Raw genomic sequence first — 16,708 nt, forward strand, 5'->3', positions numbered from 1 at the left:
GTACTTGGGCAAGCTTTGTTGATGATTATTCAAAAGGGCTTCAAGAGTTTTTGGAGTTTGATTATTGTTTATTTTATGGTAATTACAACATTTAATCTGTGTTAAAAGAAAATTTCAACAACATTTATCATGCATGATAGGGCATCAGAAAAATAAACAAACAAAAAACAGGATTCAATTCTATGGCCTTTATGGCCTCTACATTAATTTGTGGCCTAAGTTGGATGGTACTTGTTGAACTGAATTCATAGCAAATTGTTTTGCAGGTTTAATTTGGTAGAAATAACAAATTTTCCTGCACACTGATCTTAGTAAAGACAAAATTTTCAAAAAAAATTAGCACAAAAGACAGGACTGTGAAAACTCTGTGGATCCAAGGAATTCTGCAGATTTCATCATGGGGGGGGGGGGGGTGTTAGTGTTGTACTGTAATTGTGATCGTCACTGAGTTTTTAAAATGCCTATCACAAAGCTTTTCCTTTTTTATGACATTGTGCAAGTTTTCTAAGTCCACAGACACTGATCTGTGTTTTACAGACACAAATCTGTGTCCTCGGATCCGCGGAACTTCGCGGAGGAAAAATGCCACTCAAAGCGTAGCTGTTATGACAGTTGTCGTAAAGCGGGACTGGTTGGTTGCTGCGGTGATGCTGTGTGGCTCCTGCAAGACGCTTAAGCTAAACGTAGCATGTGGACATCGCAAACGTTTAGAGTGCTCAAGTTTTTAAAAGAAGAATTTTCCAGCATGTCTGTGTCACAAAGCAACATCAGGCAGAGGGAAGATGGTGAGAAAGATGGTTTGAAAAAGTCTGACAAGGACAATAATCTGTGGAATTGTCGCTGGCTTCATGAACACATTGGAAAGATAAATGGGAAAAGCGACCTGCACAATCAGGAAACAAGGCAAGAATTTTTCTCTCCCTGGAAAATAAACATTGTGCTGTTGAAACAGGATTTTAGATGAGATTATGTCTTTTTTATTAATAATGTAGACTTTTTCATTGGAAAAAAATACATTGTGGCTTTGAATGGATTTACATGAATTTACAGTAAATGAGTTTTTATTAATGTAGACTTTTTCATGGGAAAAAAAGACACTGGATTTGAGTGGATTTACAGGAATTTACACAACAATATGTCACTTTTTTACTATAAGGTGTGTTATTGATATTTTAGAAAGATTTTCAAAATATTCTGCAAGCTTTAGCTGTGGTTTTTGAAATGCTTTAACAGTCTTTTCAGTTTTCATGAATTTCATGTAGTTTAACTGTTGACTTAACTGAGTTAATCCATAATTTGGTTTACAATTAAAAGGAAAATCATTCCAGGTCCTACTTCCACATCATATTCTGTTATTTCAACATTATCATTGACAGTTCAAATGAAGGTTGACTCTAGGATCATTTAAATATGCACTTCTTTTGAGATTTTTTTTTTCTTTCAGAAGATGCTGAAAATGTATCATTAGATACAAATTAATTTGGTTTTTGGTGCCCCATGGGCTTGACCCCCTGCAAATTTTCCTCGGATTTCACAATTTTTATTTCACAGCCCTGAAAAGAGGTTGAATAATGAAGCGAGAACCCAAACCAGAAACAGTATTTACAAGAGAGAATAACTGTAGAATAATTGTGAATATAAACATTACTAAGACCCTCTCATTGCAAGAAGAATACTTCATCTAGGTCTTTCCAAATAACCATTAAGTTAACACAACACTATTCCAGTGGTACTCAAGGATCATTTGAAAAGACCAGTATTAAACAAATCTAGTCATTGCCTCAGGACCTGAGGCGATGAGATACTGTCACAAGTCTCGGAAGCAAACGGTAGTCTAGAAGCTCCAGGACCCAAAACACTTGGACCTCTTGTAAAGGCATCAGCATCGCCAAAAAAATTGCCTTAAAATGACCTGCCTGACATGTGTCTGACTCACCTTGCACCACCCCTTGATAATTATCTAAATCAGATGTGCTCAACAAGTCAAAGGCTATGAAACACAGGATTAACCAGCTGTGGCTTCAGCAGGTACACATGTGAAGCATCCGAGAAAGAAGATCTCCAGGAGCAGAAAGCACCTTTGTCTCGCCAAACAACTCTGACATCAAGACTAATAATCTATTCCCAAACATCTCTCAATCTCAAAGGTCAATGTCTTGGTCAATGTCAATGTCATATTTGACGGATGAGTCCAGGAAGTCATTCCAAAATCATGTCTACATCTGGATTCTCATACTAGCAGAATATATAGCAGGCAAATAACAAACAAAAAAAACCCCAAAGAAAACAGCATGCACAATCTGAAGGGTGTCTGAATAGGCAGCATACATTTAGTAGGGGTTGAAAGATATCAGGATGATCTACTACCACCATAGTGTGCAATCAGATTACACTATTCTATCCCATGATACAGCTGGAGCCTTGGTAACTGAAGAAGAAGAACCTTGTAAAATTCAAAGATGGTAGCTGACAGAGGAAAATAGCAGCAGTATCTGAGAGGGTGTGGCACTGTAAAAATATATATCAGATACCCTTTAAAAAATGTTCTGTTGCAAAATAGAAAATTTCCACAGCACAGGGTTATGCACATATGCGTCATCTATAAACATCTGGGTCAACAAACAGGTAAGACGGTAGTGGTAAAGTATGTCTGAATTGTGTCCTTACTACTCGTTTGCTTAAGCCCCTTTCACACTGGTGTATTCGTAGAGTTGCGTGTTGCGGCTTTGTGTTTCATTTAAATATGCCCAAAATGCACGCATACTCAGCCTTTTTCCGTGTTTGCAGATCTGCTTGCAGCTGCGTGTGTTCACTTTTTAATGTGTGCACACAGTTGCGTGTAGCCCTTGCCGCTATTTAAACCCAGTTCCCTCCTGTCGGCTGTGCAGAACACATCACTGCGCTTGGAAAACAGTGGACTGTATCATGAGGTTTTTACAGTTGCATTACTGCCACGTACGTAACCAAAGCTGCTATTTTCTGCCTCTGTGGAAGTGCGCTCTGTTCTCTACTGCACAGTGTGGTGCACATCAGAAACAGTCATTTAACATGATTATTATTTTTTCATTTTTTGTCTTGGTGGATTATTTTCATTGTGTACAGATGCTGCTGAGTCTGGCTGTGGTAAAGGTTGCTGTGAATGAAGCGCTGTGACTCGTTAAACTTTTAAAGCTCCAGCTGCTCCGATCAGGTCCGCTGATTTGATGAGACCTGATCGATCAGGGCATTTGATGATCGCACCGGCATGCAGCGCCACCACTTTTATTTTAAAGTCACAGCGCTTATTGTTTGATCAGAGAGAGAGAGAGATAGAGAGAGAGACAGAGTGAGAGAGCGCGACAGAGCGAGCGACCTGCTGTTTCTGGATTTCTGTGTTGAGGTTCGATTCCCTGTTCGGAGCACACACAGGAGCTGTGGACTGCGTAATCCTGTTCTCATGTTCTCAGCTGATTCCTCTGGATGCACGCACTCAATTTTTGGATGTGTACAGGAGCGCCGTGCTGCACAGACTTGCATGCTGTAATGTTGTGCTATGCAGACCTGCTTAAAACTGTGTCCAGCACTCTACGCTGAAGAAAATTAAACATGTTTAATTTCTTCCATCCTACACGCATAGCCCTCAACATACTGCTGCGTAGGGAGCAAAAACTCGACATAGAGCTGCTAAAAGTGGGTGGGGAGCTGCTCAACTCAGCATAGAGGATACGCCACAATACGCAGCTCTACGAATACGCCAATGTGAAATGGGCTTTACTCCTATTAATACATTAACAGTTGGGTTAGAAGGACCAATAAGAACCAATTTTAAGTATACCAAGTATTCAGATGCAGATGCAGGGTACATCTTAGTCTTTATCCAGGACAAGTGGAAATCCAGATATTCTGACTCCCCACTGAGTTTCTCAAATGCTGCAATCCACAACGACCTTTGCTTTGCAGATGATGCAAATCAAAATTAGTGAACCCTTCCTCACCAACAAAGGCACCCAAGCTCCTTGACTCCACGTCTTTACTCAGTGCCCAGTCCACATAAGCATTCAGCAGATTAGGACCCAGAACATATTCCTGAAATGTTCCACAATTCACTGGGTAGACACCAGACTCTCTGCTTCCATTCTGCAAAGTACTCGCAGTGCCTGTGTGCAGACCGATTATAATGTCCAGCAAGGATTAAAATCTCAGGATGTCCCAAAAAGCAGTGCTGCTGGATGTATCAAGCTCCAGCAAAAAAAACAGCTGGCCTCAAACCCTTTAAATGTGTATTTTTGGTGTCAACTTCATTTGTTGGAGAATTATTACAAAAGAAGGGACATTTGTTTGATGTATCACCATTGGCTACTTTTCATGTGTCTACTTGGTGACACAGTGCCAGTTTGGCCTCATAACCTTTTTAAAATGCCCATAGTTTCCATTGTCAAGCGCCTTGGGGCAACTGTTTGTTGTGATTTGGCGCTATATAAAAAAATTGATTGATTGATTGATTGATTAAGTCAGTTGCACCTGAATTTGTCGAGCTGTCATTAAAAAAGCCAAAGTCCAGTCCTACTCCAACCAACCCAACTGCAAGTAGCTGTACTGTCCCACAGAATAGAATATATACCATCAATGGAAACCAAGACACATTAATCTAACAGTCTAAGGAACAACAACAAAAAAATAGCAAACACTAAAAACCACCTGAGACAAAAATACGAAATGTAATGTTTTGTAGGCAGTTCTAACAGGCGTGCCCACTGTCGAGCTGCTGTTGATTTTATCGTCAGATTAATTTCTCGATCGTAAAACCTTTAAACCACCTCACACAGCTCATTGCTCATTGCAGTTTACTCACATAAGTGCAAACCCATAAACATTGGACTTTTTTTTTTTTGCGACATGTACGCCTCCTACCGGAGTGAAGTTCATCACTTTCAGAATCCAAATGGTCAATGCCAAGTTGACGATCATGGTGACGAGGAGGAGCAGGATGAAGAAGTACAGGCACCTCTTCCTCCAGCCATAAATTCCCACTGCTGGATAAACCTGGGTACCGCACACTGACGCCCCCCGCTGGTGGAGTGGATTGGGCTGAGCTGCAAGAATGTACTGCTCCTGGGTCATCTGAAAGCACAAGATATGAGATACATGTTTTAGACATTAATCATGTTGAACATTTAAATCATCTGATGTAAAACCTTCCTTTCCCTTCCTTCCTCCCCTCCTCCTTCCCCCCTTCTCTTCATTTCATCCTTTGTTTACGCAATTTCCCTTTATTTTCTTATTTTTCTGATACTTCCTTGTTTCCTTTTGCTTTTTTCAACCTTTTATCCCTGTTTCTTTTTTGACTTCCTGTCCTGCCCTGTTCTTTTCTTTCCTTCCCTCTTCCCTCATTTTTCATCTGTTTACTTCTTTCCTTTCTTCTTTTGTTTTTTCTTCCTTTCTGTGTTTTCGTTTTGTGTATACTTTCTTTTCCAACTTCCTTGTGTTCTTCCACTGTTTCCTTGCTTCACTTTTGTTTCCCTTCATCTTTAAAATAATTGTATCACTTCTCCTGTTGTTTCCTCGTTTGGTTATTTTCCTTCCTTCTTCTCCTTGTCTTCTTTCTTCACTTTTTCCTTTATTCCTTAAATTTCTGTCTTTCTTCCCTTGTTTCGTTGTTAGTTCTCTTTTTCTTTCTTTGAGTCATTGTTCTTTTGCATGGTTTCTTCCCTTTGACGATCTTCTTTTGTTCCTTCCTTCCTTCCTTCCTTCCTTCATTCATTCATTCATTCATGAGCATCATTCGTTTTCCTTTAATTTCTTTGTCTCCTGCCTACCTTTCTTTCTTTCCTTTATTTTCTTCGTTCCTTCCTTTGTTTCACCACTTCCTCCCATCTTCCTTATTTTTTCTGCCTTTATGCACGAGTTGAAACATTTCATACTTAAAGTCAAAAATGTAGAAGCAGCGCAGCTGTGCAGTGCAGAAAAATGATAAGCCAGAGAGCAGTGGATAAACTTTTAAGGTTTGGGTTACAGCAAAGAAGGACAAAAACAGTATTAAACAAGTGAAGAAGTAAAAAAAGAAAAAGAATGGGAGAGAGAGAGAGAGAATGAGAGAGCCGATAAGACTGCAGAGGAAGACAGACTCCATTACTGGTAGAGGAGCAGAAGGCAAAGAGATACTGTCACAACGATTTCTATCTCTCACTCTACACTTTTCTTAACCTCTCTCTCTCTCTCTCTCTCTCATTCACTTTCTGTCTCACATTTGCACCTCTTGCTTTATCTCTCGCTCCCTCTCACAACACATAATGTCTTTATTTTCTGAGGCTGCACAACTTTAGAACCTCACTGACCATTGATTTGTTTTCCCCAGTACATAAAGTTTTTTTGTTTATTTATTTATTTATTTTCTGCCTCCTTATACTCTGAAATAATATCAACAAGACATGATGGGGAAATAAAATGCTGTCACCTCTGTCCTCTGCAAGCAAAAAAAAAAAAAAAAAAAAAACTGGACCTGGCCAGCTTAAGGTTGTGATTGAAGACTCACAATATGGTATCACTTGGCAAAGATTTTGCTCCTTTTATGCAAATTAAACAAAGTCCAACGTCATTATGAGGTATTAAACTTTCTACATTTCCCAAATTTAAATGTTGAGGTTGGCCCATAAAGCCCAGCAAGACCTTTTGTGTTGGCCTAGGTATTGTCAGAATGAACAACTATGTTTTCAAAATTTAACATCTTTATTTTTATTTTCTTTTTTAGGCATTAGTGATTGATATTTATGTATTCATTGCTATGCTCCCAAAGACTTTGGGGAGGGACTGGAACCTATCCCAGCAGACATTTGGGGAAAGGCGGGACACACCCTGGACAAATAACCAGTCTTACTGCAGGCCAATCAGATTTCTCCCTGCTGTTTCCAGGGGAAAAAAAATCTTCTCAGAGGCCTTCAAAATTTCAAGTGAATCCCTCTTCTGTTAAAAAGTCTTTAACCAATCAGATTGTCAGTTTGCTCTTTTGGGCATGTTCTTTGATATTCTGTGGCCTGCTGGCGGGCTTCAAGGTATGTGAGTGCTGTGTGTAATTTGTGGATCATATTTGTTGAATAAACTTAATTAAAAAAGTTAGCTCACTGAAAATCCATCCATCCATCCATTTTCTTCCGCTTTATCCGGAGTCGGGTCACGGGGGCAGCAGCTCAAGCAAAGCCGCCCAGACCTCCCGATCCACACACACCTCCCCCAGCTCCTCCGGGGGAACCCCAAGGCGTTCCCAAGCCAGCCGAGAGATGTAGTCCCTCCAGCGTGTCCTGGGTCATCCCCTGGGCCTCCTCCCAATGGGACCGGCCCGGAACACCTCTCCAGCGAGGTGTCCAGGGGACATCCGGAAAAGGTGCCCGAGCCACCTCAACTGACTCCTTTCGATGTGGAGGAGCAGCGGCCCGACTCCAAGCTCCTCCCGAGTGACCGAGCTCCTCACCCTGTCTCTAAGGGAGCGCCCAGCCACCCTGCAGAGGAAACTCATCTTGGCCGCTTGTACTCGCGATCTCGTTCTTTCGGTCATGAGCCAAATCTCATGACCATAGGTGAGGATCGGAACGTAGATCGATCGGTAAATCGAGAGCTTTGCCCCCCTACTCAGCTCTCTCTTCACCACGACGGTCCGATACAGCGACCGCATCACTGCAGATGCTGCACCGATCCCTCTATCAATCTCACACTCCATCCGTCCCTCACTCGTGAACAAGACCCCGAGATACTTAAACTCCTCCACTTGAGGCAAGGACACTCCACCGAAACACTGAAACTCTCCTGAACATAATGTATCCCTCATGTTCAATTTCAAATGAATTTCATGCTCGTTCTTGGCATTTAGCTTTGAAGTGGTGTTTTCTTGAAGGAGGAGAAGAAACTGATTTGTTGGTGGGTTTACTGGGCAGCTGTGTACTGTATGACTATGTCACTGAATCTTTATAAAGAAACGACAGACTGTCTACAAGTGATGAGCAGCTTTGGTAAGTTTAACCAATTTATATATATCTGTACTTGGAATAGATTGCTGCTTGCTTCATATTGCTACTGCTGGTGTGATCTGAATGATATCTGTGGCCTAAAAGTGTCGATTTGCATGTTTCAGGTGCACATATATCCAATCTTCTGAATTCTGCTTGTGTTCTTTGCATTTATGATATTTTTGCTTGGTTGGTGATTACATGGCAAAATGTGACAACCTGTATTCTCTTGTTTGTTCTGCCAACAACGTTGGAGGAGGTTATGTTTCTGCCCTTGTTTGTATGTTTGTTTCTTTGTTTGTGAACAGCCTGGAGCCCACAATTTTCATATATTGTTCTGAAAGTTTTAGTGAATATTCATATCCTGATAGGCAAAAACTGGAAAATTTGAATAATCCCGTCTTTAACATTGAACAAATTTTCAAAAATTCATACCTCTGTCCAAAAATATCAAATTTCTTTCATATTTGACAGTGTTATGTAGATATATGATATGGTATCCCATATCAACTGACAATCCACATTACAGATTTTGTGGCCATTTAAATTTAATACTGAAAACCTCATTTAATGTATATTTTACATTATATTTTAATCAAACATGCCACAATCACTCACATTTGAAAGTGAGGTGCAGACCCACACTCACTATTGCCTGACAAAGTTTGATCCGGATCTGATCTGGATTGTGGATTTTGTGGACATTTGGATTTATTATTCAAAAGCTCATTTGGTGTACATTTTGCATTATATCTCAATCAAAAGTACCTCTATCACTCTCATTTAGACAAAGTTTGATCCACGTCTGATCCGTATTGTTGATTTTAGTGCATATTTGATTTTAACATTGACAAGCCGTTTTTATTAATGTTTTATATTATATTTTAGCTTATGAAAAGCCACTCCTAACAAGACTTTGACCTTGAAACTTTTTTCCAAGGTAAAAATTTGTGGAATTGGAATTTAGTGTTGCTCTAGTTTCTTTTGTCACAAGATTGATATTAGATACATATTTATTTGTGATGCTGCATTTTATCCAGAGAGGGTGGGACCAAATGCATGTCCTGCCAATGTTTATGTTTAAATCTGATTTGGAGGTTTGAGGTTTGTTCTGTGCATATGTTACTGAAGCTGCACATCACCATTATCCAACCTCAACTGGATTTAAAGTCACATTAATTCTGGTAGCCATAAATGGATATCCTGACCAACACATTTGAAAAAAGGAACGAATAAAAGCCTCATAGTCAACATAAAACAAGCCACATGCCATTCGCATGAACTATGCAACAATATTCCATTTCCATAATAATAATCTGACTTTGACACCAGTCTGTTGGTGTGAAATTGAATCTGGCACAATGATTGTGTTTTTCTTTACCCACTGGGAACCATTTTCCATCTGAATTAACAGAAATCCAGAGTGAATGAACTGTGTGCAGAAACACATCAGACCTAAGCACATGTTCAGCCAGGAAGCAGGGACGGCCCAATCAAGCAAGCCATCTACAGAGGTGAAAATAAACTCATTTGTCTGAGTTTACTGTGAAGCGTAAACGCGGGGATCGTCCAAACTGCATGTACAATGATTAAACTTTTGTACAGAATGAGACACACTCAGAAAGCACAAACCTCTACCAGAGTCGCCGTGACCACAAACCTCAGACAAAAACGAGTTGAGATTATGATAGCATGTGCCTCATTTGCACAAATATGGCCATAAATTATAATGTTTAGTTTTTGCTTTCACCCCTATGCTGTAGTGTATAGACACACACATACATATTATACAAATAATGAATGTTTATGAGTTCAATGGAACAAACATTTCATGAGGTGAGAGATGGAATGTTCCATTCAATGAGGCGAAGCTGAGTGAATGGAACATTTGAGCTTTCACCAAATTAAATATTTGTTCCATTGAAAGAATGTAAAAACATTCATTATTTGTTTTATATAACAGCTAAAATAGATCCTTGTCATTTGATATTATATTAATTTATAAACAACAGAAAAGGAATTACATTTTGGTGTGTGTCACAGGTGCTTTGACATCAACAGTCCAACACGAACTTTAGGGCCCCTTCACACATAGTACAAATACATACAACTCAGGGCCACTCACGGCACCAGAGGTTGTATGAGCACACCACGAAATATCGTGCTGACGGGCAGGCATGCATAATGCCGGTGCAACGGTTTGTGTACACGACGGTGTCTTTCGAGCAGGAACACAGTGCGAGCTGCTGCAGCTGCTCGCACTGTGTTTCATGGGACGAGGTGCACCACATCACGCCACTGATGTGTAGAAAAATTAAATAAAAACCAGCTGTATAATTAGTGAATATCACTGAGTTAATATAAATAATGCATGAAAGGGGATGCAATACAGAAACCCGCAGTTAAATAACCCTGGTTAAATAAGAAGAAAAAAATGCCACAGGATTCACGCTCTGACTACCAAACGGAAACTTTACCACTGTGCTACAATCACTGTCTTATAACAGGAGTGTGAAATGGCTGAAATCAACAAGCAGATAAATGTATTTTCTAAGAAAAGAAAAAACAAAACAAAACGCTGTGATAACTGACCAAACGTCATTTCGTACGGCGTATTTCTGCTGATATGTGACTGAAAGTGGTGTATTTGCCATACTTTCGGCTTGTCCTGGTCCTGCGGTGCGCCGCTCACAGCCCTCACACCCGACATGCGTGTCCTCTCAGACGTGACTTTCAGATTCAGACCAAGATGTCACTCTGTGATCAGATGATGGATGCCTTGTGGGGGGTGCAAACAACACGCACAAATGTGTTGGGGGGGAGCTGACACTCTGGCATGCCCCATGTGGACTCAGCAACTACACAGTCATGCGGCACTTAGATTTCACATCCACCTTGATGCAGATGTGAAACTACGACAGCTGCTTTTCCTAAGCCTAGGGAAAGCAGCTGTTGTAGTGACGGTACCAAGAAACGTGTGAGACAGTTTTCGTGATGATAGTACGAATGGCCACATATTTTCTAAGTGCCATGTGAGCGGTTTTAGATGTTTGTGTGTGTCAGTTGGAATTTGGCCGACACCTGCTGTGAGAGGGTTTGATTGGCGCGCACAGCGCACACTCTGTGTTTCAGCTGCTGGTGTGCGCAAATAGCGCGCAAATATGTGCACAAATATATATATATATATATATATATATATATATATATATATATATATATATATGTACAAGGTCTGTGAGAAAAGTAACCGACAGGCGTGAAAAAACTCACGCATGCGCACGATGGTTCAAGGTTGGCTGATGTAATCACACGTGATTCAAATCCATATAGTTTTTAAAAAAATAAAAAGGTCCACTTATTTTCTCACAGACCTCGTGTGTGTATATATATATATATGCGCAGTGAGGAAAATAAGTATTTGAACACCCTGCAGTTTTGCAAGTTCTCCCACTTAGAAATCATGTAGGGGTCTGAAATTTTCATCTTAGGTGCGTGTCCACTGTGAGAGACATAATCAAAAAAATTAAAAAAAATGCGGAAATCACAATGAATGATTTTTTTAATAATTTATTTGTATGTTACTGCTGCAAATAAGTATTTGAACACCTGTGAAAATCAATGTTAATATTTGGTACAGTAGCCTTTGTTTGCAATTACAGAGGTCAAACGTTTCCTGTAGTTTTTCACCAGGTTTGCACACACTGCAGCAGGGATTTTGGTCCACTCCTCTTTACAGATCTTCTCTAGATCTTTCAGGTTTGGAGTTTCAGCTCCCTCCAAGGACTTTCTATTGAGTTCAGGTCTGGAGACTGGACAGGCCACTCCAGGACCTTGAAATGCTTCTTATGGAGCTCCTCCTTAGTTGCCCTGGCTGTGTGCTTGGGGTCATTGTCATGCTGGAAGACCCAGCCATCACCCATCTTCAATGTTCTTACTGAGGGAAGGAGGTTGTTTGCCAAAATCTCGCAATACATGACCCCATCCATCGTCCCTTCAATGTGGTGCAGTCGTCCTGTCCCCTTTGCAGAAGAGCACCCCCAGAGTATGATGTTTCCACCCCCATGCTTCATGGTTGGGATGGTTTTCTTGGGGTTGTTCTCATCCTCTTAACATGGTAAGTGCAGTTGATTCCAAAAAGCTCTATTTTGGTCTCATCTGACCACATGACCTTCTCCCATGCCTCCTCTGGATCATCGAGATGGTCACTGGTGAACTTCAAATGGGCCTGGACATGTGCTGGCTTGAGCACGGGGACCTTGCTGGCTTGCAGGATTTTAAACCATGACAGAATCATGTGTTACTAATGTAATCTTTGTGACTGTGGTCCCAGCTCTCTTCAGGTCATTGACCAGGTCCTCCTGTGTAGTTCTGAGCTATCTCAGAATCATCCTTACCCCACAAAGTGAGATCTTGCATGGAATCCCAGACCGAGGGAGATTGACAGTCATCTTGTGTTTCTTCCACTTTCTAATAAATAATCATAACAGTTGTTGTCTTCCACCAAGTTGCTTGCCTGTTGTCCTGTAGTCCATCCCAGCCTTGTGCAGGTCTACAGTTTTGTCCCTGGTGTCCTTCGACAGCTCTTTGGTGCGTCGGCTCACAGCCGGCGCAGCGCGCCTGCCACAGGACAAACACCTCTGTGTTGATAACCATTTGTAAAGTCCAGGCGGCTTTTGGTGGCTTTCAGTTGAGTGAGTATCTGAGAAATTGTTTAACAGCAGGGCATGTTCCAACTTGTCCTTAAGGCTTCCAACGGAGGTGTTTTTCCTGTGGCGGGCGCGCTGCGCCGGCTGCGAGCCGACGCGCCAATCCATCCGCACGTCTTTCATTAAAAAAATCTCCTTTAACAGTGGAATGTCCGGATAAACTGCTGATTCCGACAGCTTCTGAAAGTTCTCTGTTCTCTCACGACGTCCTGGGTCAACAGAGGCTTAAATTTGGACGTTTTCAGCTTGAAACAGGATGACGACGTCGCCTCGGAGCGCTGCGTGATGTCCCGCTCCGTGGGAAGTCCTTACAGCAATAGAAACAATCCAAAATCTCTCATCAGCCGTTAAAATTTTCATCGAAAACCAGCTTAATTTGTCGAATGGTGTCCACTTGGATGTGTCTCACAGTTTTGGAAAAAATTTTGATGAAGCACAGCACCAGTCTCTCAGCAACTTCTCAGACAAATTAATTCCGACGAGGGGGCTAGACCACTCCTCCCACAAGGCGTGCTCACAAGCGAATGACGTCACCGACAGGCGTGAAAAAACTCTCACATGTCCACAAGGGTTCAAGCTTGGCTGATGTAATCACACGTGATTCAAATCCATATGTTTTTAAAAAAAAAATAATAAGGTCGGATACTTTTCTAATAGACCTCGTAAATGGCTGAAAGGAAAACTATTAATGTGTTCTTTCTTTTTCATTATAACATGTCACATAAATATGCTATTTTCTTAATGCTTCTTGAAGAAAGTCTTCCCAAGCGCACCCATCTATGGCTTTCTGGATGTGCTTGTGCAGTTTGTACACATACAATGCATATTAATGAATAGAAGGAAAGAGTCTATTACTGCGGCCTGCTCGACATTTCAGCCCTGTGTTCAGCTTCTGCTGTAAATCAACAGCAGCATGTGCAGCTGTGAGCTGTTATGTTTGCCGAGTGTGTGCTGTGGTGTTTTCTGAGGTGCCCTGAATTCTAATCATATCTCCCGTCATGTAACAACACTGATAATCAAAAAGTGAATCTGTGTGTGTGTGTGTGTGTGTGTGTGTGTGTGTGTGTGTGTGTGTGTGTGTGTGTGTGTGTGTGTGTGTGTGTGTGTGTGTGTGTGTGTGTGTGTGTAAGAAGGAACCTGATTTGTGGAGGAGTTACAAAATTTTGCTCTTGATGCCTTGTTATGTTTCTTTCATTTTTTATGATTGTTTTACTTGATCTGAACTCCAAGCAGACCCTTAAAGACAGCCAAAAGTTCCCCAAATAACCCATAATTATGGCAGTTAATTATTCAGAAGCTATTACTGTGCAAGTCATTCCATTCTGAAATCTTTTGCAATCTTCCATGCTGTTTGAAGAGGGGTTCATATAAACTGTTGACCCACTGATAATCTGAATTAGATCTATTATTTTATTATCATGTGATATGCATGCTAAGAAAACTGAGCTCAAAAATGTTTAGCCAAGGTGTATATAAACTAACACATTCTCGCTTTGAATGAGTCATAATTTAACCTGGTCAGTGTGGCTTTCCGCCACCATGTGGCGAGTTAGGTAGTTCAATTATACCAAACATCGAGTGAGGCCGAAGGCATGGTGAAATGGTGAGGAACTTGCAGGCATGTGGGAGGCAAATAAGGAATAATGCTTAAAATGGCAGGGAGTCAAGAGGGCCCTGGTTGGGGTGGGGGGGTGGTGGCTGAAGGGTTGTAGCCATGCTAATGCTCCCCAGAACCATTTTACTGACAAAAAAAAGTCTGAAGGACCTAAGCGACATGGTGAGATGGTGAGGAACTTGCAGGCAAATTAGGAAAAATGCTTAAAATGGCGGGGAATCAAGAGGGCCCTGGTTGGGGGGGGGGGGGGGTTGGGGGATGGCTGAAGGGTTTTAGCCATGCTAATGCTCCCCAGAACCATTTTCAGTTTCAATTTATTTTAATTTATGTAGTGCCAAATCACAACAGAGTTGCCTCAAAGCGCTTCACACAGATACGGTCTAACCTTACCAACCCCCAGAGCAACAGTGGTAAGGACAAACTCCCTCTGAGGAAGAAACCTCAAGCAGACCAGACTCAAAGGGGTGACCCTCTGCTTGGGCCATGCTACAAACATAAATTACAGAATAATTCACAGAACAATTCACAGACGAATATACAAGAAATGCTATTGGCGCACAGGACAGGAGGATCGCCAACACGAATACAACTCCCATCTCTGGATGGAGCTGCACCTTAAACAGAGAGAAAAAACAGAATCAGGCATCAGAAAGACAAAAAATACTGTATAATTTGCCAGCATTAAACAAGAAAAATAGAGAAGTACTAAGGTGATCGCCGGCCACTAGCCCTAAACTTCACTAAAAGACCCAGAATTTAGGTAAAGTTGAGGCCGCAGCCCGCTCCAATTACCAGTAAATAAATTAAAAGAGTAAAAAGCGTAAAATAAAACTGTACCAGTATGCTAGCCATATGAAAGGGAAAATAAGTGTGTCTTAAGTCTGGACTTGAAAATCTCCACAGAATCTGACTGTTTTATTGACGCAGGGAGACCATTCCACAGAACAGGGGCACGATAAGAGAAAGCTCTGTGACCCGCAGACTTCTTATTCACCTTAGGGACACACTGTAGTCCTGCACCCTGAGAACGTAAAGCCCGGGCCGGTACGTAAGGTTTAATTAGGTCAGCTAGGTAGGGAGGTGCCAGTCCATGAATAATTTTATAGGTTAGTAGCAGAACCTTAAAATCTGATCTCACTGGGACAGGAAGCCAGTGAAGGGATGCCAAAATGGGTGTAATGTGGTAGAACTTTCTGCTTCGTGTCAAACGTCTGGCTGCAGCATTTTGAACCAATTGGAGACCCCTAATGCTAGATTGCGGTAAACCAGAAAATAGAACATTGCAGTAGTCCAATCTAGAAGAGATAGATTTTATTTTACATTTTACTGCAAAAAAGTCTGAAGGACCTAAATGACATGGTGAGGAGCTTCACTCAATGGCGGTGACATAAACATATTATTTACTGTTGTTGTAAATTACATTGATCATTCAATAAATCTTTCAATCTCAAGAATACAGAAAATTCTGTTCTTGATATTCTACTTCGCAATGATATTTTCATGAATACCTTTAATACACCCATATGTATGCACCATTAAATCCTACAGTAGTTTATTATTAACAAATCGTGTCAGTCTATTTAAAGTACCTTCATCTCAAGACCTTTATACACCCAAGCAATTTTGAACTGTGGGGTATGACATACAATTGACACAATATATGTGCATCAACCTACATGGATGCTCTGTCCAAGACTTTGACTTAGTTATATTATCATATAGTTTCAGGTTGGTAGATGCATTTTTTTTTTTTTTTGACAGCTACATCATTTCTGTTTGACAGTCCCCAGAACTATCTGGTTCACTTTGATATAATCAGGGAACATGGTTAAGGTGTGGGTTAGTGTTAGGATTAGTACTTTCCCTGTGTCATATCACAACACAATGGGGCTACCCAACTCTCAAGACTGACACAGTGTACTAGGAGGATCTTGCAGACAACTACTCCACATGGAGATACACCTTGATTAATCAGCTGAGATCAGGAGAAGAAAGACTGGTGTGTACTGCAGAAGGAAAGTGGACCCACAGAAAGGACCACCATAGCTCAAACAGCTCACAGTTAATTCACAGGTGCGACTTCTGTGGCAGACACTGTCATTCATGGATTGGATTGTACAGCCACAGTTGATGCTCTGTAAGTAAAGTAGAGATGGGCTAAGATTTATCCATAATCATTGCTGACCAGTGGAAGCCATAGGCCAAGGTGGCTACCCAACTTGTTACATATTGTTGTTTAGTCAAAATTAACCATTACCATCAACATGTAATGACACAGGTGTGAGACTGAGTTGTGTAAACATATGTATACAATGCACTTGGTGTAATTCTATTACACCTGAAATAAATGTCCACTAGGTGGAGATATTGCTCCATATTAAAAACTGTGGGACATGCCAAATCTGTTGGTT

General features: G+C 41.1%; 1 protein-coding gene across 1 annotated transcript in view; it reads right to left on the reverse strand.

The window, feature by feature from the left end:
• The window catches only part of LOC117527125 (zeta-sarcoglycan), a 1,464,030-nt gene that overhangs the window by 689,846 nt on the left and 757,476 nt on the right, over window positions 1–16,708 (reverse strand). The window contains exon 2 of the mRNA XM_034189309.1: window positions 4,891–5,100. Coding sequence (XP_034045200.1) covers window positions 4,891–5,100 — 210 coding nt within the window. The remainder of the gene's footprint in view (window positions 1–4,890; window positions 5,101–16,708) is intronic.

The sequence above is a fragment of the Thalassophryne amazonica genome, chromosome 15 (genome assembly GCF_902500255.1).
Source record: "Thalassophryne amazonica chromosome 15, fThaAma1.1, whole genome shotgun sequence".
Classification (NCBI taxonomy): Eukaryota; Metazoa; Chordata; class Actinopteri; order Batrachoidiformes; family Batrachoididae; genus Thalassophryne; species Thalassophryne amazonica.